Here is a 24,860-nt window from a genome sequence, read left to right on the forward strand (position 1 = left end):
CTCGTCCTTTTCTCCTTGGAGCAACGGAGGATGAGAGGTGACCTGACAGAGGTGTATAAGATGATGAGAGGCATTGATCGTGTGGATAGTCAGAGGCTTTTTTCCAGGGCTGAAATGGTTGCTACAACAGGACACAGGTTTAAGGTGCTGGGGTGTAGGTACAGAGGAGATGCCAGGGGTAAGTTTTTTACTCAGAGAGTGGTGAGTAATGTGGAATGGGCTGCCAGCAATGGTGGTGGAAGTGGATATAATAGGGTCTTTTAAGAGACTTTTGGATAGGTACATGGAGCTTAGAAAAATAGAGGGCTATGGGTAAGCCTACTAATTTCTAAGGTAGGGGCATGTTCAGCACAATTTTGTGGGTCAAAGGGCCTGTGTTGTGTGTAGGTTTTCTATGTTTTATGTTCTATGTTCTATGTACCTATCCAAACCTCTCATAAACATTGAAATTGAGTTTGCATGCACCACTTGTGCAGGCAGTTCATTCCACACTGTCATATCCCTCTAGTCTAAGTGAAGAAGCTTCCCCTCATGATCCCTTAAACTTTTTAACTTTCACCCTTAACCCATGACCTTTGGTTGTGGTTCCACCCAACCTCAGTGGAAAAGCATGCTTGCACATACCCTATCTATACCCCTCATAATTTTGTATACCTCTATCAAATCTCTCAAATCTTCGATGTTCTAAGTTATATTATCCTTTTACTTTACTTTATTGTCACCAAACAATTGATACAAGAACATACAATCATCACAGTGATATTTGTTTCTGCGCTTCACGCTCCCTGAAATACAAATCGAAATAAATACAATAAAAAATTTAAATTATAAATCATAATTAGAAAATAGCAAAGGGGAAGTAAGGTAGTGCAAGTCAGGTCCAGATACTTGGAAGGTACGGCCCAGATCCGGGTCAGGATCTGTTCAGCAGTCTTATCACAGTGGAAAGAAGCTGTTGCCAAATCTGGCCGTACAAATCTTCATGCTCCTGAACCTTCTTCCAGAGGGAAGTGGGACAAAAAGTGTGTTGGCTGGGTGGGTCTTGTCTTTGATTATCCTGGCAGCACTGCTCTGACAGCGTGTGGTATAAAGTGAGTCCGAGGATGGAAGATTGGTTTATGTGATGTGCTGGGCTATGTTCACGATCTTCTGCAGCTTCTTCCAGTCTTGGACAGGACAATTTCCATACCAGGTTGTGATGCACCCTAGAAGAATCCTTTCTACGGTGCACCTATAAAAATTAGTGAGGATTTTAGGGGACAGGCCAAATTTCTTCAGCTTTCTCAGGAAGTAAAGGCGCTGGTGGGCCTTCTTGGCAGTGGACTCTGCTTGGTTAGACCAAGTCAGGTCATTTGTGATATTCACCCCGAGGAAGTTAAAGCTTTTGACCTGTTCCACCTGCGTACCAACGATGTAGATGGGGTTGTGTGGTCCGCTGCTGCTTCTGAAGTCAACAACCAATTCCTTCACCTTATATACCGGCTGGGTAGCCTCCAACCTGATGGCATGAACATTGACTTCTCTAACTTCTGTTAATGCCCTTCCTCCCCTCCTTACCCCATCCCTGACATATTTAGTTGTTTGCCTGTTCTTCATCTCCCTCTGGTGCTCCCCCACCCCCCCTTTCTTTCTCCTGAGGCCTCCCGTCCCATGATCCTTTCCCTTCTCCAGCTCTGTATCACTTTCTCCAATCACCTTTCCAGCTCTTAGCTTCATCCCACCCCCTCCGGTCTTCTCCTATCATTTCGCATTTCCCCCTCCCCCCACTACTTTCATAACTCTTACTATCTTTCCTTTCGGTTAGTCCTGACGAAGGGTCTCGGCCCGAAATGTCGACAGCGCTTCTCCCTATAGATGCTGCCTGGCCTGCTGTGTTCCACCAGCATTTTGTGTGTGTTGTTGTTTGAATTTCCAGCATCTGCAGATTTCCTCGTGATAACCAATTCCTTCGTCTTACTGACGTTGAGGGATAGGTTATTGTCCTCACGCCATGCCACCAGGTTTTTAATTTCCTCTCTGTACAACCTATTCAATCTTTCTTTATAACTCAGGTCCTCCTCACCAGGCAACATCCTTCTAAATTTTATCTATCTTTATTATTTCAAACTTGTTTACATCACCTAGGTAGGTGACCAAAACTACACATAATACTGCAAATTAGGCCTCACCTACATCTTATAAAGCTTCAGCTTAACATTTCATCTCCTGCACTCCATGCATTGATTTATGAAAACCAACATGCCAAAAGATTTCTTTACAACCCTATCTATCTGTGATGCCACTTTCAACCAAGTCTGGGCCTGTATTCCCATATCCCTTTTGTTCTACCACAATCCTTTCTCTGTGTAAGACCTACCATGGTTGGTGTAATCGAAGTACAAAACTCACATTTTTATGAATTAAGTTCCATCTGCCATTTCTCAGTCCATTTTTCCAGCTGAATTAGATCCTTCTGCCAGCCATAATAGCCTTCCTCACTGTTCACTACAGTCCCAATCTTGGTGTCATCTGCAAATTTGCTGATCCAGTTAATTATCATTCAGATCATTGATATAGATGATAAACAACAACAGACCCAGCTCTGATCCCTGCGGCACAGAACTAGTCACAGACCTCTGGTCAGAGAGGCATTCCTCTACCAGCACTCTCTGGTTTCTCCCACAAAGCCAATGTCAAATCCAATTTACTACCTCATCTTGAATGCCGAGTGACTAAACATTTTTGACCAACCTCCCATGCGGGGCCTTGTCAAATGCCTTGCTAAAGTCTATGGAGGCAAGATCCACTGCCTTGCCTTCATCCATTTTCCTGGTAAATTCCTCTAAAATCTCACACAAAATGCTGGTGGAACGCAGCAGGCCAGGCAGCATCTACAGGGAGAAGCGCTATCGATGTTTCGGGCTGAGACCCTTCGTCGGGACTAACTGAAAGGAAAGAAAGTAAGAGATTTGAAAGTAGGAGGGGGAGGGGAAAATGCTAAATGATAGGAGAAGACTGGAGGAGATGGAGTGAAGCTGAGAGTCAGAAAGGTGATTGGCAAAAGGGATACAGAGCTGGAGAAGGTAAAGGATCATGGGACGGGACGCCTAGGGAGAAAGAAAGGGGAAGGGGAGCACCAGAGGGACATGGAGAACAGGCAGAGTGATGGGCAGAGAAAGAAAAAAAAAGCAACAACTCTCTTATTTACTCTTGAACATTCCTGTTATTTACCCCTTGATCATGACCCCACTAAGGAGCACCAGGCCACTGTCTCCTATACCATCACCAACCTTATCAGCTCTGGGGATCTCCCATCCACTGCCACCAACCTCAAAGTTCCCACACCCCCGCATTTATCGTTTCTACCCCCTACCCAAGATCCACAAACCTGCCTGTCCAGGTAGACCCATTCTCTCAGCTTGCTCCTGCCCCACCAAACTCATTTCTGCATACCTTGACTCTGTTTTATCCCCCCTTGTCCAATCCCTTCCCACCTATGTTTGTGACACTTCTCACGCTTTGAATTTTTTTCAATGATTTTAAGTTCCCTGGCCCCCACCACCTTACTTTCACCATAGACGTCCAGTCCCTATATACCTCCATCCCCCACCAGGAAGGTCTCAAAGCTCTCCGCTTTTTGGATTCCAGACCTAACTAATTCCCCTCTACCACCACTCTCCTCCATCTAGCGGAATTGGTTCTTACTTTCAATAATTTTTCCTTTGGCTCCTCCCACTTCCTCCAAACCAAAGGTGTAGCCATGGGCACCCGCATGGCTCCCAGTTATGCCTGCCTTTTTTTCGGCTTTGTGGAACAGTCCATGTTCCAAGTCTATACGGGTATCTGTCCCCCTCTTTTCCTACGCTACATCGACAACTGCATTGGTGCTGCCTCCTGCACGCTTGCTGAGCTCGCTGACTTCATTAACTTTGCCTCCAACTTTCGCCCTGCCTTCAAATTTACCTGGTCTATTTCTGACACCTCCCTCCCCTTTCTTGATCTTTCTGTCTCCATCTCTGGAGACGGCTTATCTACTGATATCTACTATAAGCCTACAGACTCTCACAGCTACCTGGACTATTCCTCTTCCCACCCTGTCTCTTGCAAAAAGCCTATCCCCTTCTCACAATTCCTCTGTCTCCACCGCATCTGCTCTCAGGATGAGGCTTTTCATTCCAGGATGAAGGAGATGTCTTCCTTTTTTAAACGAAGGGGCTTCCCTTCTTCCATCATCAGCTCTGCTCTCTATATTTCTAGAAGGACTTTTATCTCCTTCTTCAGCTGATCCTTCCGAGAGATTTGACTCTCCCTCCGATTCGCTATCACTTTCAGTTGCAGTGGTAGCTGGGCTTTGTAGTTCTTGTTGCTCCCGTTTGCGCATGCTCCATCCTTCGCGTTTGCGCAGCTCACGATGGTCTTTTTCCTGTGGCCAATGTTGCCACAGTCTCCTGTTCCGTATCGCCGGTGATATAATGTACCTGAGACCGCGGTTCCTCGGTAGACGTGGGCCTTGTTCTTGTTCCAACTTGCGTAGTCTTCCCGGTATTAGTTTTCTTCATCTTCCTTCCTTGAGGCATAGCTTGACACAGTCCGGAGTCGTTTATAAGTAACTTTTAGAAAATATTGACTAACTTTTCTTCATTTAAACATTAATTTATTAACTTTTTACGGGAGAGCTGGGTCCCTGCGTCTCGATCCTACGTCATCACGTGATGTCCCCCATCAACTCTGCTCTCAAATGCATCTCTCCCATTTCCCGCACATCTGCCCTCACCCCATCCGCCCTCCACCCCATCGGGATAGGGTCCCCCTTGTCCTCACCTACCACCCCACCAGCCTCCAGGTCCAACATATAATTCTCCGTAAATTCCGCACCTCCAACGGGATCCCACTACCAAGCACATCTTTCCCGCACCCTCCTTTCTGCTTTATGCAGAGATCGCTCCCTACGCGACTCCCTTGTCCATTCATCGTTTCTTTATTTCATATATTTGGTTTTCCCCCCCTTTTTTTTTCTTTCTCTCTCTGCCCATCACTCTGCCTGTTCTCCATCTCCCTCTGGTGCTCCCCTCCCCCTTTCTTTCTCCCTAGGCCTGAAACGTCGACAACGCTTCTCCCTATAGATGATGCCTGGCCTGCTGCCGTCCACCAGCATTTTGTGTGTGTTGTTTGAATTTCCAGCATCTGCAGATTTCCACATGTTTGTCCTCTAAAAACTGCATAAGATTGGTTAGACATGACCCGACATGCACAAAGTCATGCTGGCTATCCCTAATCAGTCCATGTCTATCTGAATATTTGTATAGCCAGTTCCTCGGAATACCTTCCAATAACTTTCCCCCAATGATGTCAGACTCACAGGCCTATAATTTCCTGGTTTATGTTTAGACTTGTGGATAGTTCTAAGGAACAGCAAAGATAAAAAGGCTCTAATGAGAGACATACAGACCTCCAAACAGAAGTGTGATGTGGTCTACAAATTACAATGGGAGATAGAAAATGCATGCAAAAAGAGCAATGTTACAATAGTCCTGGGGGTTTCAATATGCAGGTAGATTGGGGAAGTCGGGTTAGTGCTGGATCCCAAGAAGGGGAGTTTCTAGAATTCCTCTGCGATAGCTTTTTAGAGCAGCTCATGGTTGAACCCACTAAAGGTTCAGGTATTCAGGATTACGTCTTGTGCAATGAACCAGAATTGATTAGAGAGCTTAAGGTGAAGAACCTTTAAGGAAATAAATAGAATATGATTGAATTCACCCTGAAATTTGAGAAGGAAAAGCTAAAGTCAGATGTATCAGTATTACAGTTGAGTAAAGGGAATTACAGAGGCACATGTAAGGAGTTGGCCAGAATTAGAAACATAGAAACATAGAAAACCTACAGCACAATACAGGTCCTTCAGCCCACAATGCTGTGCCGAATATGTACTTACTTTAGAAATTACCAAGCGTTACCCATAGCCCACTATTTTTCTAAGCTCCAAGTACCTATCCAGGAGTCTCTTAAAAGCAACTTATCCAACTTGATGCTTTCCAAAAGCTCCAGCACATCCTCTTTCTTAATGTCTATATGCTCAAGTTTTTCATTCCACTGTAAGTCATCCCTACAATTGCCAAGATCCTTTTCCGTAGTGAATGCTGAAGCAAAGTATTCATTAAGTATTTCTGCTATTTTCCAATGTCACACTTGATTGGTCCTATCCTCTCATGTCTTATTCTCTTGCTCTTCACATATTTGTAGAACGCCTTGGGGTTTTCCTTAATCCTGCTCATCAAGGCCTTCTCATGGCCCATTCTGGCTCTCCTAACTTCATTCTCAAGCTACTTCCTGCGAGATTCATAATCTTCCAGATATCTATCATTTCCTAGTTTTTTGAACCTTTTGTAAGCTTTTCTTGTTGACTAGTTTTTCAACAGCCTTTGTACACCACGGTTCCCGGACCCTAGCATCCTTTCCCTGTCTGACTGGAACATCCCTATGCAGAACGCCACACAAATATCTCCTGCACATTTGCCACATTTCTGCTGTACATTTCCCTGAGAACATCTGTTCCCGATTTATGATAGCTTCATATTTCCCCTTACTCCAATTAAATGCTTTCCTATCCCTCTCCAATGTTATGGAGATAGAATTGTGATCACTATCTCCAAAATGGCCTCCCACTGAGAGATGTGACAACTAACCAGGTTCATTTTCCAATACCAGATCAAGTACAGCCTCTCCTCTTGTAGACTTATATACATATTGTGAACACACTTGAACACACATACTTGAACATATACTTGAACACACCTGACAAATTCAGCCCTATCTATCCCCCTTGCACTCAGGAGGTACCAGTCAACATGAGCCAGAAATGCTGCACAATCAGACTTGGGAGTCCTTGTGCAAGATTCCCTAAAGGTTGATTTGCAGGTTGAGTCTGTGGTGAGGAAGGCAAATAGAATGTTAGCATGTTTTTCAGAAGGACTAGAATATAAAAACAAGGATGTAATGTTGAGGCTTTATAAAGCACTGAAGAGGCCTTACCTAGAGTATTGTGAGCAGTTTTTGGACCCTTTGAAAGAATGTGGTCACACTGGAGAGTTTCTAAGGAGGTTCACAAAAATGATTGCAGAATTGAATGGCTCGTCATTTGAAGAGCATTTGATGGCTCTGGACCTGTATTCACTGGAATTCAGAAAAATGAGGGGTGACTTCACAGAAACCTTACTGTATGGTAAAAGTCCTTGATAGAGTGGATGTGGAGAATATGTTTCCTTTGGTGGGAGAGTCTAAGACCAATTCCAACCGGACCACATTTCTTCAACTATCCACTGGTACATAAATGTGTAAAACACATTCTGAATTCTCTCCGGAAAAGACATCTAATCTGAAAACTCCGACAAAGAAGTCGGTACGTAGGAAGGAGGAGCAGGCATCTGTCCGCAGTGTCTCTCCACAGCAAACCCCGGGGAAAATCTCAGACTGAAGATAAAAGGAATGCCGAGCTTCACGGCCAGAAGATCCCCACAGAAATGGACAGGATCACTCAACAACACTTTAAACGCAGACTCCCACAGTCTCTATCAGTTTGTCATTCTTTAATACCCCGTCACAGACCTCTCGCATCACTTTGGTCTCATTTTCCATGATCTTTGAAAATTTTCTGTAGGCACCCCAGTGGGACAGGAAAGGCTTCTCGTTTGTCCAGAATTCTATCATGTCATTCAAAAATATATCTAACACATGCTTCCTTTTTCCTCTTGACAAGTTGGCTCACATGTTTCGTCAGCCACTGTTGCCTTTTCTTACCACTTTTTCCTTGCCTCAGTGGGACAAACCTATCCTGAACCCAGCTCAAGTGGTCCCTTAACTTCTCCCACATTACTTCTGTGCTTTCCCCTTTGAACATCTGTTTCCAATTTACTCTCGCTAGTTCCTGCCACATTCCTTCAAAGTAGACCTTCCCCAGTTAAGCACTTTACCATTTTGTCTGATTTTATCCCTTTACATAGCTATGCGGAAGCTAAGGGAGTTGTGGTCAGTCTCACCAAAATGCTCCCCCACCAAGAGGCCTGTCCCCTGACCAGGTTCATTACCCAGAACTAGATCCAGTATAGACTCTCCTCTCGTCGGCTGGTCCACATACTGTGTCAGGTATCCTTCTTGAACACACCTGACAAATTCAGCCCCATCTATCCCCCTTGCACTCAGGAGGTACCGGTCAACATGTGCCAGAAATGCTGCACAATCAGACTTGGGAGTCCTTGTGCAAGATTCCCTGAAGGTTGATTTGCAGGTTGAGTCTGTGGTGAGGAAGGCAAATGCAATGTTAGCATTTTTTTCAGAAGGACTAGAATATAAAAGCAAGGATGTAATGTTGAGGCTTTATAAAGCACTGAAGAGGCCTTACCTAGAGTATTGTGAGCAGCTTTTGGACCCTTTCAAAGAATGTGGTCACACTGGAGAGTTTCTAAGGAGGCTCACAAAAATGATTGTAGAATTGAATGGCTCATCATTTGAAGAGCATTTGATGGCTCTGGGCCTGTATTCACTAGAATTCAGAAGAATGAGGGGTGACTTCATAGAAACCTTATTGTATGGTAAAGTCCTTGATAGAGTGGATGTGGAGAATATGTTTCCTCTAGTGGGAGAGTCGAAGACCAGAGGACACAGCCTGAAAATAGAGTGGCATCCTTTTAGAATGGGGATGAGAAACAATGTCTTTAAATAAAGAGATGGAAATCTGAGGAATTCATTGCCACAGGGAGGCCAAGTGTTTACATATAGTTAAGGCAGAGACTGGTGAATTCTTGACTCCTTCACTGTGGAGGACACCAATAGCATGCCATAAATGCAAAATTGTCGGGGGGGGGGGGCGCAGAAGTGAGTGTAGTCACTAATTCTAAGGAGAAAGTGTTCGGAAAGCTAATAAGTTTTTATTGTTTCTTTCTTCTTGTATTTGCACTGTTTTTTATCATTGCATGCTGGCTGAATGCCCAAGTTGGTGCGGTCTTTCATTGATTCTGTTATAGTTATTATTCTATTGTGGATTTATTGAGTATGCCCACAAGAAAATTAATCTCAGGGTTGCGTGTGTACATATATATATATATATATATATACTTAGATAAAAATTAACTTTGAACTTTGAAGGGAGGGAGACAGTAGAAAGAAACTATCGCCCATTTTGCTTGACTTCACTGCTTTGGAAGATGTTGCACTAGATTACTGAGAATGATTCCAAGACACATGATAGACAGAAAGCTGGCTTACAAAACTACTCAAATTCATTGGAGAAATAAGCAGAATTAGGTCACTTGGCCCATTGAGTCTGCTCTGCCATTTCTAAATGGGGAGTGAAGATGTGGTGAGGATATTTCCTCTAGAGGAAGACTCTGGTACCAGAATTCAAGGATGTCCTTTTAGAACAGAGATGGGGAAGGATTTCTTTAGCCAGAGGGAGGTGAATTTATGGAATTCACTGGCGCAGACGGCTGTGGAGACCGAATAATTGCGTATACTTAAAGAAAAAGTTTATAGGTTCTTGATTGGTCAGGGCGTCAAAGGTTACTGGGAGAAAACAAGAAAATTGTGTAGAGATAATAAAACATATAAGCCATTTAACAATTACAACACGGAAACAGGCCATCTCAGCCCTTCTAGTCCGTGCCAAACGCTTACTCACGAAGCCATTACTGAATAGAAGTGCTGACTCAATAGGTGGAATATCTTAATTCAGCTCCTACGCCGTATGATCGTATGGTAACGTAAGGTTGTGTAAAGTTGTACAGTTGTATTTATGCCATTTATCAGGAGAAAACGGAATCCTTACCTAAAATCTCACTGTAATACGAATTCCAACGGGACCACATTCCATCAGCTATCCACTGGTACATAAATGTGTAAAACACATTCTGAATTCTCTCCGGAAAAGACATCTTATCTGAAAACTCCGACAAAAAAGTCGGTACGTAAGAAGGAGGAGCAGGCATCTGTCCGCAGTGTTTCTCCACAGCAAACCCCGGGGAAAATCTCAGACTGAAGATAAAAGGAATGCCGAGCTTCACGGCCAGAAGATCCCCACAGAAATGGATAGGATCACTCAACAACACTTTGAACGCAGACTCCCGCAGTCTCTGCATCAGTTTGTCATTCTTTAATACCCCGTCACAGACCTCTCGAGACAATTTAAACGCATTTTCCATCTGCTTTGAAAATTTTCTGTAGGCAGCCCAGTAGGACAGGGAAGGCTTCTCGTTTATCCAGAAGTCTATCAATTCATTCAAAAAGGCCTCGTAATCCTCTGTGGTAAACGGAACCTGAATTACTTCAAACCGTACGGGTGAGGGCTCGGAGGAGTTGACGACAATTGCAGCTGAATGTTCAGCCACCGTGACATTGTGACCCCGGGCGATCAGTTCATTGATGATAAATTTTACATTGATCCAGTGGCTTCCCTCCGCCGGCCAAATCAGTACGTTTTCGGGAGCTGCCCGCTGGTAAAAAAACAAGAGCAGAAACAGGAGCCCGAGTTGCATCGTGTCCAAGCAACGGCTCCCAGCTGAAGTTCTGGTCACCTGGTTGTGTAAGTGGCCTGTTTACACAACTAATTTATTAACAGAAACGCTGGAGACAGGAACTAAATTTCATGGTTCTTTTCCAGGAAGAGTCCGAACTTTTACACACACATATATAGAGCCATACGCGCCTAATAGCGCATGCAACGACGTTTTACTAAAACATAAAGTAGTTCCTTATTCTAATATCGGTTAGACGGTACACTCCTCCCCTTTTATTTTAATAGAGTATCAACTGTTTTTTAACTGGGGCACTATGCTAAACAAATATGTTTACTCTTAACATACAAACGCCTACCATTTGTTTACAAATTATAACGAAGTAGCTTAATAATATCAAATCATAACAAGCCTTTTTTTAACTTTTTACTTTTGGTCCAAGACCCAGTTATACCTCAAGTCTCTGGGGAGGTCTTCTCTGCCTCTTTGGGTAACGTCTGATCTGAAACGTTTGCTTTGGGGAATGAGTCTCCACAGGTACATCAGGTGGGTCATCAGCACTGATGGCATGCGTATCTGTAGATGAGGCTGATGTAGTCACATCAGGAGTATTTGCTTCTATGTCAGGGGAGTCTGGGCAGGGTATTGTTGTGTTTTCACCCGAGCATCCAGGATTTTGTCTACATGATGTCTCCAAACGTTCTCTCCCACCTTCACTGTATACATCAGTGGCCCATCTATGGCGGAAATTGTACCCGGTTGCCACTTTTCAGTACGGTAATCACGTGCAAGAACTGACTGACTGTCCCACGCTGAAGCTCCGTGTTGACAGCATTCAACTGTCTGTTCTCCACATCATGCCTTACATCTGGTTTGAGAAGATCCATGCGGGACCTCAGGTTCCTGTTCAGAAACAGCATCGCTGGAGTCTGGTTAGTGGTTGCATGTATTGCATTACGATAGGTAAGGAGGAAGTTGTCTATCTTGTGTTGTAGTGGTCGATTTTCGCTGTCCCTTGCCTTGAGGGCTTTCTTGAATGTCTGCACAGATCTTTCTGCCAAGCCATTTGTGGATGGATGGTCAGGGGCCGATGTAAAGTGCTTGATTCCATTGTTCTTCACAAAACTTTGGAATTCTTCAGAGACAAACTGTCATCCATTGGCTGTGCAGAATTGTTCTGGTATGCCATTCCTGGCGAACATGGCCCTCAGAACTGTAATGGTCTTTTCCGATGTGGTTGTCTTCATTTTGATGACCTCTGGCCATTTGGAATGTGCATTGACGGCGATTAAAAAGATAGAGTCCAGCTAAGTAGTTGTGCACTCATTGCCATGGTGATGAGGGCCACTACCATGGATGGAGAGGGGCTTGTGATGGTGTGTTCTGGATCTTTTGACATCCAGAGCAGTTCTTGGTCAAGTCCTCAAACTGTTTATCGATTTCTGGCCACCAGACATAGGCATGGGCAAGACTTTTCATCTTCACGGTACCCAACTGCCCCTCGTGCAGTTCCTCCAACACTCTGGTGCATAGCTTGGGAGGAATCACAACTCGTGAACCACACATTAGTGTTCCCCGGCACACTGACAACTGCTCCTTCCTCGCTGAGAAGCTGGAAACAGTGTGTTACCACGTGCTGGCCATCCCTTTACCGTGATGTCATACACTTTTGACAACATAGGGTCATTGCGTGTTTCTCTTTCAATGAGGCTGTTTGTAACTGGTAATTGTTCAACTATTGTGTGAAAGACCTCTGCTGAATCCATTTGTGTAGTTATCTCTGAAGTCGGCAGTGGTAAACGTGACAAACCATCTGCGTTGCCGTGTTGCTTGGTCCCCTTGTGTTCAATGTCATACATGTGACCTCCTAAGAAAAGGGACCATCGCTGCAGCCTTTGTGCTGTCATCACTGGAACAACATTTTTTTGGGTTAAAGATTGACACGAGAGTCTGATGGTCAGTCAACAGGTAGTGACTGAATTTCTTGACTCCCCACACGAGGCTTAGGGCCCCTCTGTCAATCTGTGCGTATTTGCGTTCAGCTGAAGTTAGCGTTCTTGAGGCAAAGGCTGTTGGTCTTTCTGAGCCATCTGGGACCTTGTGCGATAACACGGCTCCTATCCCATGGGGCAAGGCATCACAAGCTGGTTGGATTGGTAAGGAGGGGTCAAAGTGCGCGAGCACCCCTTCTGAAGTTATGAGTCTTTTAGTTTCTTGAAATGCTTTCTCACAGCTCTCAGTCCACGTCCACTGTGTCCCTGTCCGTAATAATGCATTCAGTGGGTGTAGGACTGTGGATAGGTCAGGCAAGAACTTGTGGTAATAGTTCACTAGTCCAAGATATGCTCTCAGCTGAGACACATTTTCAGATGGTGGTTCCTTAAGCACCACTTCTATCTTGTCTTGAGACATGTGTAAGCCATCCTTGTTGATCACATGCCCACAGTATGAGATATCCTTTTTGAAAAACTCGCATTTCTGTTGATTAGCTCTGAGCCCATATTCTCGTAACCTGGTGAGCACTTGTTCAAGGTTAGAAAGATATTCCTCGTCATCTTTGCTAATGACAATGATGTCATCCAGGTAACACTGAGTCCCTGGAATCCCCTGCAGAACCTGGCCCATCGCCCTTTGCCAGATTGCAGGTGCAGATGCTATCCCAAACATCAACCTGTTGTACTGGTAAAATGAGTCTTTAGGTATTTCTTGGATGCATCATCGATTTCCATTTGGAGATAAGCCTGGGCCAAATCGATTTTTGTGAAATGTTTCCCTCCTGACAGGGAAGCAAAAATGTCCTCAGTACGAAGTAGAGGATACTGTACTGTGCAGAGAACTGGGTTAACAGTCACTTTAAAGTCTGCACATATGCGCACCCTGCTTGGTTTTCCTGGTTTTCTGCTGGAGGTTTTCTTCATCACTGGAATAATGGGCGTGGTCCATTCACTCCAATCCACCTTTGACAGGACCCCAGTCTGCTCCAGATTTTTCAGCTCTGCCGCTACTGTAGGACGGATTGTATATGGCACTGGTCTGGCTTTGTGAAATTTTGGACATGTATTTTCCTCAATCTCAATCCTTGCCTTCATGCCCTGAAGTGTTCCTATTCCTTTCATGAACACTTCCTCAGTCAGCAAGTATTTGTGACAGTCTCTCAGATGTAGCCTTGCTGCCTTCCTTTGCTGACACATCTAGTGGCTTGATGGTGTGCCAATCCAACTGAATTTTCCTGAGCCATTCACATCCCAGCAACGGTGGTCCTCCATTCTCCAGTACATAGAGGTTCAGCTGCTGTGCTTTGTCTCTGTAGGTCACTGTCACTTTAATTTTACCTTTGGGATGCACTCTCTGTCCTGTGTAAGTCTTTAGTAGTAGTTTAATTCGTTTCAGAGGTATGTGAGAAAACAGTCGTTTGTAATCGTGTGCAGAGATCACTGTTAAAGCTGAGCCTGTGTCCAACTCCATTTTCAGTCTCATGCCTGCCACTTGTGGAGTCATCTATATTACTCTTTGATCATCTGTCTCTTTCACGCTGTGAAGTTGCAGACAAGACAATTCATTTTTGTTTGAGTCGTTTTCATCAGAACTGCTTTCTTCCATTTTGTGTACATTGTTGTATTTTCCTTTCTGGGGTTTCTTGTTTCTCTGTATTTTGTCCTTTTTTTGCTGTTTACTAGCTTTGCATACTCTGCCAATGTGGCCCTATTTGCCACAGTTTCTGCATTCTTTGACTTTAAACTGTGACGAGATCTGAAGGATTATTCTAAAGTGGACTGTTCCTTTAAGAGAGAGAGAGAGAGAGAAGGAACAAACAGCTTGTGTGGGAGAGTGAGAGAGTCTGTGAGTTGCCTTGGAAACTGAAAGGCAGAGCTATATGATGGACAGCTGGTGTTCCACACTACTGAGATATATACAAGGTCAGTTGACTTTTTAATCAGACACACAGGAGCCGCATGACACCAGAGGCAAGGAGGGCACTGGTGAGCTTTGTGTACCCACAACAAGGGTGGGTTTTTTTGCTCACAGTGTGGACAAAGGAGTGACTGGTGGAACGCTATCGGTGTGTTTAACCCTGGCCTGGGTTGATAGTGTTACCATGGAAATGGTCCCCGTTTCTGTGGTCACAAGTTGGTGACTTTAAATAAGTTTCAGGAGCAGGAGGATGATGTGCAGGATCAGCATCAGCATCGGAATTGGAAGACAAACCAATAGTCTATCTCTCTCTCCCCAACTCTGCTCAAATCAAATTCCAGAACTGAACTGATTACTTATCATACCTCCGTAAGACTGTATCACCCAATCACCTAAGCTGGGGAAGCTTGGGGACCTTATTTACTCACCTATATATATGCATATACTTCGCTAACCTGTTTACCTTGTTTTATATTACTTTATTCACATAGTTACTAATAATACAGAGTTTATAATGGAAGGCTCAGACTCCAGGTGTGTCCATTTCTGCTGGTTCTTTTTAACCCGTTACGGGGTACATAACAAGACCAACAGTCTTCAGGGTCATATGACATGTTCCCACAAAGGCAGCACATTTTTCCTTCATTTCTGTTCAGTGACATTTTATTTGTAGCATATTCCAGAGATTTTTATTATACTCTGAAGCACTCCATGCTGCTGTTTCCAATGATATTGCAATGTTCAGCGCCTTCTCTAAGGTAAGATCCTTTTCACACAGGAGGTTATTCTGTGTGGTTTCACAGTGCATGCCACACACTAACTTGTCCCTCAATGCGTCCGATAGACCAGCTCCAAATTGACAATGTTATGATAGTTTGCGCAGTTCAGCACAATATTCAGAAATGCTTTCATTTTTGCTCTGATTCCGTTTGTGAAATTTAAATCTTTCAGCGATGACCAGTGGTTTGGGGTTTAAATGCTGTTGGAAAGTGTCTACTATTTGCTTGAACATTTTGTCAGCTGGCTTTTCAGGAATTAACAAGCTCCATAGCAGCCGGTATGTTTTTGCTTCCATAACACTGAGTAAGATGCGAGCTTTCTTTTCATCATTAACACAGTTAGCGTCACAATATAACTTCACTCTTTCAGTGTAAGTTACCCAGTTTTCAATGCCACTATCAAATGCTGTAATAGTTCCACTCATCACCATCTTTGTTATGTTAATTTAGCCCCATTTTTCCTTGTTTTCTTTTTAGCTAGCTCCTTGCAGTCACAGCACGTTTCAGTTGACTTACGTGTCCTTTTTGCAAGCACAACAATCGCACTCCATCTATATGTGTATGTCGCTCCTTTTCATCTCCCTTCTCTCTCTTCTCCTCCGAGTGTCGTTATCAACTAAAACACGGTGTACCGATAAGATGTAGGTTCATAATCCTCATCGCCAATTTGTTGTGTATATGGCCCATTTACACAAGTAAGTTATTAATAAAAATGCTGGAGAAAGGATCTAAATTTCTTTTTTTGTAATTTTTTTATTGAAGTTCATCATCAAACAAACATTTCCATAAGATGTATTTCAGACATTGTACATATATATCATATAATCATATATGTCACAAATCTCCACATAGTATTTATCTGAGGTATACACTTATAGAAAAGAGTGGAAAGAAAAAACAAGCAAAAGGAAAAAACTATGTACAAGTAGGGAGTGATTTTTTTTTACAACATATTCATTGATTTGTGAGAATAAAATCAGGCCTATGAGGCATTATGTAGTTAAACCATTTTTCCCAGTATGAATCAAATTGTTCCAGTTTATGATTAACAAATGCTGCTCGCCATTGCCTTTTACAGTTTAAGATTGTTCAAAGAGCCCATATGTCTAAATCTAAACTATCTCGATTTTACCCTAACATTAGTCCTCTCTGTGATAAATGCAAAAGGGGCGAGGCCTCTCTCATTCATATGTACTGGTTTTGTCCTAGCTTGGAGAAATTTTGGAAAGATGTCTTCATAACGTTATCGCATATTCTGAATCACCACCTAGAACCTAACCCTTTAATTGCTTTGTTCGGTTTTTTGGGTGAGACAGATTTACGTCTGAGTTCGACTAAGTGTCGAATATTATCTTTTGCTTCTCTCCTGGCTAGACGTTTAATCCTCCTTAGATGGAGGGATGTTGCCCCGCCCACGCATGCTCAATGGCTTAATGATATTATGTCCTGCTTAGACCTTGAAGAAATTCATTATTCAGTTCTTAATTCGGATACAAAGTTCCATAAGGTCTGGGGACCTTTTATTGAGTATTTTCATAATCTTCCTCTTAACTAAGGTTTTTTTTTCAGTCCCTTGCTTTCAGCTCCTTTTTTGTTAGGCATTAATATCTTCTGTTGCTAAGTGTATTTACAGTTTTGGGGGTTTGAATGTCCTGATGTATACTCTCTAGATTGTGTTGTGGTTGGTCTGGAGTTCTTTTTTGTTGTGGGGCTTGGGGAGGATACTAATTTTACATATCTTCAATTTGGGTGCTTTCTCAATTATCTTCTTTTGTATTATATTATTATTTTATGTTTATTTTTGCACTGTATTAATGTTCTTCATTCCGATCTGGTTTTTTTTTTTATCTGTAGCGATGTAGAAAATGTATAAAAAAACTAATTAAAAAAACCAGATGCTGTTATCTTCTCCATTTTGTAAATGTCCATTGTAATTTCCATCCATGCGTTTAAAGTTGGGCTGTCCTGTGATAACCATTTCCTAGTAAGAGTCTTCTTACCAACTACCAACAGTATATTTATTAAATATTTATCTCTTTTCAACCATTCTTGAGGTATATACCCAAAATATATGGTCTTACTCTCTAAGGGTATTTCACATTTAAAGATGTCTTGTAGGGCATTGTGTATCCCCCTCCAATAGTTTTTAATAACAGGGCAGTCCCAAAATATATGATAATGATTTGCATTTTGATTTCCACAATTTCTCTAGCAAACGGGGAGGTTACTATCATAATGGAATTTCTGAGAGGGTGTAATAAAATATCTTATCAAGTTTTTCCATCCAAACTCCCTCCATTTCTGTGAACTGGTACACTTCCATTGATATCTCCATATTGTTGTCCATTCTTCCTCATATATAATTATCCCTCCTTCCTTCTCCCATTTTGTTTTAATGTATGAAGTCAAATGTGTTTTAAGATTTGACAAACCCTTATATATGCTTGAAATGATTCTACTACCATTATCTGAATTATGTGCTTTTCTAAGTAGCTCTATCAAGCATGTACTTGCCTTGGTTACATTTTTAAGCGTCCTATTAACATATTGTCGCATCTGTAAATACCGACAAAAATCTTGTTTTTCTAGTAAGTGTTTCTCATTAAGCATTTCAAAACTGAACAGTGTTCCTTCTTTCATTATGTTGCAAAGAACTGTTATTCCTTTAGCTGTCCAGACCTTAAATCTAGCATCCAATTTATTTGGTGTAAAATCCGAGTCAGATGCACACCATTTAAGAATTGCAATATCTCCCTCTAGATTATATTCTTTTATAGTAGTTTTCCATATTTTAAGAGTCAATTTCACCCATGGGTTATCAATAGCATTTATGTACCTTTGCAGGTTGTTATCAGCCAAAATTGCTTGTATGGGGATGGGAAGTACCCGCTCCTCAATGTTTTTCCATTGAGCGTCATATGATAGGTTGCACCAACATATCACAGCTCTCAACTGTGCTGCAAAATCATAATCTCTAAGAGACGGTAGGCCCCATCCCCTCTTTTCCTTTGCTAATTGCAAAGTTTTGAGATGAGCTCTAGGCCTTTTACCCTGCCAAATGTGATAATATCTTGTTCCATTCATTGAATTGATTTTGATTAATCTCTATTGGTAGGGTCTGAAAGAGATATAACAGTCTGGGCAGGATATTCATTTTAATAGACTCAATCCTTGAAATGAGACTAAAAAAAGGAATCAGGTTCCATCTTGCCATATCTTCCTTAATTTTTTATATAAAGGCTGATAATTACATTCTCATAATTTTGCCAAATCTTTTGGCATAATGATGCCCAAATATTTGCAAGACCCTGTTTGCTATGCCCAGGGATATCTACTTTCAATTTCTCTTGGTAGGCTATAGTTATATGAAAGTAATTGGGTTTTATCTATGTTGATCTTGTATCCTGATAATTGACCATATTGTTCAAAGGATTGCATCAATTTAGGTAAAGAGTATGTTGCTTGCCCTAGATAGATCAAAATGTCATCTGCGTAACAAGTCAATTTATGCTCTGTCCCTTTAATAGTAATTCCCCTGATATCTACATTTTGTCTGATGTAGTGAGCTAATGGTTCCAGATATAATCCAAAGAGTAGTGGTGACCATGCACAACCCTGTCTCGTGCCCCTTTCTAGGGTAAGTCTGATAAATATCCATTGATTTTAATCCTAGCAGTAGGATTGTCATATAGTGTCTGTATAGTTTTAATAATTGTGTCTTGGAAACCAAATGTATGTAAAACTCTGTAAAGAAAATTCCCATTAACTGAAACAAATGCCTTTTCAGCGTCCACACTTATCACTATTGCTTCAATTTTATTTTTTTGTATATGATCCATAATGTGAAGTGTCCTTCGTATATAGTCTTGTGTTTGGCATTGTCATATAAAACCTGTCTGATCGTTGTGTATCAGTATGGGTAGAAACTCCTCTAATCATTTGGCCATGATGGAGGTAAATAATCTGTAATCTACATTAAGAATGGATATTGGTCTAAATGACCCGCATTCCATTTTATCCTTACCTTCTTTCGGTATAGCGGAGATTATCGCTTCCTTCCAACTGGGTGGCATTTGTGCCTTTTTTAGAGCCCAGTTTAGTGTGGGGAGTAAAACAGGAATGAACTCATTTTTAAATTCTTTGTACCACTCTGCCGTATACCCATCTGATCCTGGTGACTTGCTTAATTTAAGCCTACTAATTGCAGCTTTTAATTCAACTTCAGTTATGTAAGCAGTCATCATTCTATTTTGTTCTTCACTTAAAGTGGGTAACTCTAGAGAATTCAAGAAGATGTCAATTTGGGTTATGCTTCCCCCTGGAACTTTGGAATATAGAGTTTTGTAAAACACTTCAAAAGCTTCTTGAATTTCACTTAGCTTTTTTTTTAAATCATTTTTGTTCTTGAATCCCTAATTCCATGAATTGTATTTTCTGCTATCTTTTTTTTCAGTTTCCACGCCAGTATTTTCATAGACTTAGATCCACTTTCATCTTGTCTCTGTTTCAGAAACATTAATTTTTTCTTGATTTCTTGCATAGCCAAACTATTAATTTCATTCCTAATATTTTAAATTTCCTCTAATGTAACCTGTGCCAAATTCAATGTGTTTTTTCTCTAGTTCCTTCAGCCTATTTTGTAATTCCTCTAATGTTTTATTCCTTATTTTTTTCTTATATGAAGATATCGCTATAATTTTCCCTCTTAAGACAGCCTTCAGAGTATCCCATAAAATGGGAGGTGAAACCTCTCCATTATCATTGAATTCTAAGTAGAGACCAATTTCATTTTAATTTATTCCGTAAAGTACGGATCATTGAGTAGACTTGAATTTAGTTTCCAAATAGTATTCTTTGGTTGCAGGTCAAAATCAACAGATAAATATATGGGTGCATGGTCACTTACATCTATTGTCCCAATTCCACAGGTGTTTATTTTGTCTTTGACTTTTCCAAATGTTATGAAATAGTCTATTCTTGTATATACAGAATGGGGAGCAGAATAATGAGTGTAATCCCTTCTGTCGGGGAAAGGTCCCTCCATATATCAATTAAACCAACATCCTCAAAAAGTGTATTAACATTCTTATGTAAGGATTTTGTTTCATAGGTTTTTCTATTTGAAGAGTCTAACTTTGGTTGTAATTATAAATTTAAGTCTTCCCCGCATATCAGGAGACCTTCTGTTTCCGCTACCATAATATCAGTAATTTTCTGAAAGAAACCAATATCACTTCCCAGGGGTGCATATATATATTCAATAGAGTAACTGAATTTCCGTCTATATTCCCCCTTACCAGAATATATCTGCTCTCCTTATCTCCCATTTTGAATACTTTTTCAAAATTAAGCTTACTTGAAATAAGAATAGCAACTTATCTCCCATGTCCTGATTTATATGAGGAGAAAAACAAATTAGTGAAGCCCATTCTCTTTAGTTTTCTATGCTCATTATCACCTAAATGAGTTTACTGTAAATATACTACATGGGCTTGTTCTTTTTTCATTTTGGATAAAATTCAATTACGTTTGATTGGATTTAATAGTTCATTGACATTAAAAGAAATTAATTTTACTTTGTCCTTAGCCATCTGTATTTATCTGTCAATGTATCATTGAGATTAGCAGAATAAAACTTAATCGATCTACTCCCTGAACAAATAAGAACCAAGAAATGCAAATAATAACAAAAAAAGGCAATGAAGGGGTGATTCCAAGGCTGAGGTCTCTAGTAGATGACCCTGGTTTGAGCTAGAGGAAATGTCTAGCTGTGGGGGATAACCCCTCCTACTTGTGAGTTGAGGGCCCCCATTGCAATATTCATAAAAGTCAATGAACAAATCCATTACACAGAAAAGATTTCCCTGTGTACTCCTCCTATATATACATTATACATATACACATATGCACGCACGCACACATATATATTTTCATTTTGGTGGGGAAAAAGGAGTAAGTGAGCGAATAAAGAAGAATAACTGAGTAATATAAAATCCACATTATAATAAGTATTTCTCGAGATAGGTATATCACTGTCTACTTTTGCTTCCGTTTAGCTTCTCAACATTTTTAAAGTTAGCCAAACCTTATGGCTCTTCTGGAGGGGGTGAGGGCTGTCTTTGAAGAACTCCCAGTCTCTTACTGATATACTTCTCTCAGCCTTCTCCTGTCTCCTGCCTTCTCGATTCTCACACTATTTCCCAAGCGGAGCGGGATAATTCCTCTGCCAGGCTTTCCCTCGGTTTGATCACGCTGACAGGCAACCCTCTGGCCTTCATGTCTGTAGTCGCCTCTTCCACCGTCTGATACAGTTGGATCCCATCCTGATAAAACACTCAAAGTTTTGCAGGATACGGAGTTTGAAATCTAATCCTTTCTTGCTTTAGTATTCACTTTACTTCAGAGTATTCTTTACGTTTCTGCAGGACTGCAAGAGGGGTAATCTTGATCAAAATATATTAATTTATCATCTAAAAACACCCTCTTCTTACCCCAGGCGCTTTGTAGTATCTCCGCCTTGGTACTGTATCGAAGGAATTTAATTACTATTGATTGTGGCTTATCTTCTCTGCTTCGGATAGGCCTCGGGATGATCGCATGATGCGCCCTCTCAATTTCCAACCCCATAGTCAAGGAAAGCTCCAGCGTGTCCCGCAGCAACTTTCCTACAAACTCCGTCATAGAAAAACCCTCTGCTCCTTTGGGAACGTTTTATATCCTGATATTTTTCCGCCGTGATCTTCCCTCCAGGTCAAGTAGTTTACCCTCTTGTTGATTTAATATTTTTATCATCTTACTTAGTATCCTTTCCACGTTTTGCATGCGATCTTCCACCTTCTCAATTCGAGTCTCTGCCACTGCTATTTTTTGATTGACGTTAGCGAGCTCTGACTTAATATCATGTAGCTGCTGTTTTATATCTTTCTGGAACTCCCATATCTCTTTCAAAATTTCAATCATATTTGCCACTTCGCCTGAATGAGGCCCAGCGTCAGCCTTGCTAGCACGCGGTCGGGCAGGAGAGCCGCTCGCTGCACTCCTCTCGTTTGCAGGCTCCGCAGTGTCGCTTTTTTTATTTCCATTCTTTTTCCCCATTCTTGCCCCTCTTTTCAGTTCAAATATTTTTCGAAAAATACTATATTTGATGGGTTAACGGGGCAAAATATGCGTTTTTCCGGAGGAGCTTTTGACTTAAGCTGCCATTCTCAACGACGACGTCACTGGAACCGGGATCTAAGTTTCATGGTTCTTTTACTGGAAGAACCCGAACTTTTACATACACATATATAGATCCATATGCGCCTAATAGCGCATGCAACGACGTGTTACTAAAACATTAAGTAGTCTCTTATTCTAATGTACACTATACGGTACACACCTGATGGGACTTCCAGCATTGAAAAGGTAAAGTTCCGGAATGTCGACTGTTTATTCAGCTCTGTAGGCTTCTGACTTGTTGAGTTCCTTCTGCATTTTGTGTGTGTTGCTCTGGATTTCCAGCATCTGCAGAATCTCTTGGGTTTATGGTCTTATTTGCCACATGTAATCATCGAGATGTCCTTGTCTCCAGAGTTCTCGATTGCAAAAATGACAGAGATAGAAAAATTATAGATTTTACATTGATCCAGTGGCTTCCCACCGCCGGCCAAATCAGCATGTTTTCGGGAGCTGCCTGCCAGTGAAAAAACAAGAGCACAAACAGGAGCCTGAGTGTCTCCAAACAACGGCTCTCAGCAGATAGGGCTTTGAGTTTTGCTGAGTAAAGTTCGCTTATTGATAGATTTTTATATACAGATACAGCATGGAAGCAAACCATTGCAGCACAACAAGCCCAATTACACCCGTGTAAATTACTAACCTGCATGTCTTTGGAAAGTGGGAGGAAATCGGAGCACCTGGAGGAACCCATGCAGTCATGAGGAGAACATACAAACTCCGCAGCAGGAATTGAACCTGGCCACTGGCACTTCAAAAGTATTACGTTAACCTATGCTACCCATAAAGTTCACTTGTAGGGCCAGTTTCAGCAAATTATCTCCTTCGCTGTACTGGGATTGCTGACAAATGAGTCAGAGCGTACTTCATCTTTGAAGAAAGCAGATTGATGTCAGTTCCTAGGGTTGGCAGGTCCTTGTTTGTCATGTGTATCAGTGAGGGGCCTCAGCAACCACATCATCATCATTATGTGCCTAATGATGGTCCATGACAACGAATGCTCTTGGCAAATATTTGCCATTTCCTCCTTCTGTGCAGTGTCTTTACAAGGCAGGTGACTCCAGCCATTATCAGTACTCTTCAGAGACTGTCATCCCAGTGTCAGTGGTTGCACAGCAGGATTTCAGATCAGCCTGTTCCCATGGTTTCATGTGACCTTGATTGAGGAAGGTGGGGGCCTAAGAAAATGTGACACCTTGCCCAAGGGTGAACTGCAGGCTAGCGGAGGGAAGGAGCACCTTAAACTTCCATTGGTAGAGAAATATCTCCATCCCACCATCCATCCAGTAACCACAGAATTCAATATAAAGAGAACAGAGGAAGAAAAAATATCTTAATCTCAAGGGTGGCAAGTCATTGCAATCTCAAGATGCAGAAATGGAGAAATAAGGACAGAGTATTTTCTGGACCTGGGGCAAATGCAGAAATCAGAGGTGCAAAGGACTTGTGAGTCCTTGTGCAGGATTCCCTAAAGGTTAGTTTGCAGATCGAGTCTGTGGTGAGGAAGGCAAATGCAATGTCAGCATTCATCTCAAGAGGACCAGAATATAAAAGCAAGAATGTAATGTTGAAAATTTATAAAGCACCCATGAGCACTCACTTGGAGTTTTGTGAGCAGTTTTGGGCCCCTTATCTTAGAAAGGACATGTTGACATTGGAGAGGGTCCAAAGGGGGTTCATGAAAAGATTCCAGGATTGAAAGGCTTGTCATATGAGGGGTGTTTGATGGCTCTGGGCCTCTACTCACTAGAATTCAGAAGTATGAGTTGTGGCATCATTGAAAGATATGGAATGGTGAAAGGCCTCAATAGAATGGATGTGCAGAAGATGTTTCCTTTGGTGGGGGAGTCAAGTACCAGAGGACACAGTCTCAGAATAGAGGGGCGTCCTTTTAGAATGGAGATGAGGAGGAGTTTCTTTAGCCACAGAGTGATGAATTTGTGGAATTAGTGCCACAGGTGACTGTGGAGGCCAAGTCATTGTGTCTATTTAAGGCATTGGGTGATAGATTTTTGATTTGTCAGGTCACGAAGGGATACAGAAAGAAAGCAGGAGGTTGGGGCTGAGAGGGAAAATGGATCAGCCATGATGAAATGGCAAAGCTGATTCGAAGGGCTATATAGACTAATTCTGCTCCTCTATCTTATGGTGCTATCTAAGAAAAAATGTGCTGGCATTGGAGAAGGTCCAGAAATGGCTCACAAGAATGATTTTGGTAATAAAAGAGTTAAGGTATGAGGAGTGCCTGGTGGCTCCTTTAGAAGAATGAGGAATGATCTAATTGAAATCCGTTGAATATTGAAAGGGCCAAATAGAGTAAAAATGGTGAGGATGTTTCCTATAGCGGAGGAATCTAGGACCATGGGCACAGATTCAGACCAGAGGGATATCCATTCAGAATAAAGATGAGGAGGAAATTCTTAAGCCAGAGGGTGGTGAAACTGTGGAATTCATTGTGACAGACTGCTGTGGA

At 41.9% G+C, this 24,860-nt stretch overlaps 1 protein-coding gene across 4 annotated transcripts in view; it reads right to left on the minus strand.

The window, feature by feature from the left end:
* LOC140738586 (UDP-glucuronosyltransferase 2A2-like) overlaps positions 1-10,627 on the minus strand; it is a 101,039-nt gene extending 90,412 nt beyond the window's left edge. The window contains exon 1 of one of the 4 annotated variants that reach the window (XM_073066100.1): positions 9,809-10,627. In XM_073066100.1, the coding sequence (XP_072922201.1) occupies positions 9,809-10,502 (694 nt within the window). In that variant the 5' untranslated portion in view covers positions 10,503-10,627. Of the gene's footprint in view, positions 1-9,796 lie in introns of all 4 variants that reach the window. The other 3 variants (XM_073066068.1, XM_073066089.1, XM_073066078.1) reach the window with 3 other exon arrangements.
* Between the last annotated feature and the right edge of the window lie 14,233 nt (positions 10,628-24,860).

Source organism: Hemitrygon akajei, chromosome 2 (assembly GCF_048418815.1).
Source record: "Hemitrygon akajei chromosome 2, sHemAka1.3, whole genome shotgun sequence".
NCBI lineage: Eukaryota > Metazoa > Chordata > Chondrichthyes > Myliobatiformes > Dasyatidae > Hemitrygon > Hemitrygon akajei.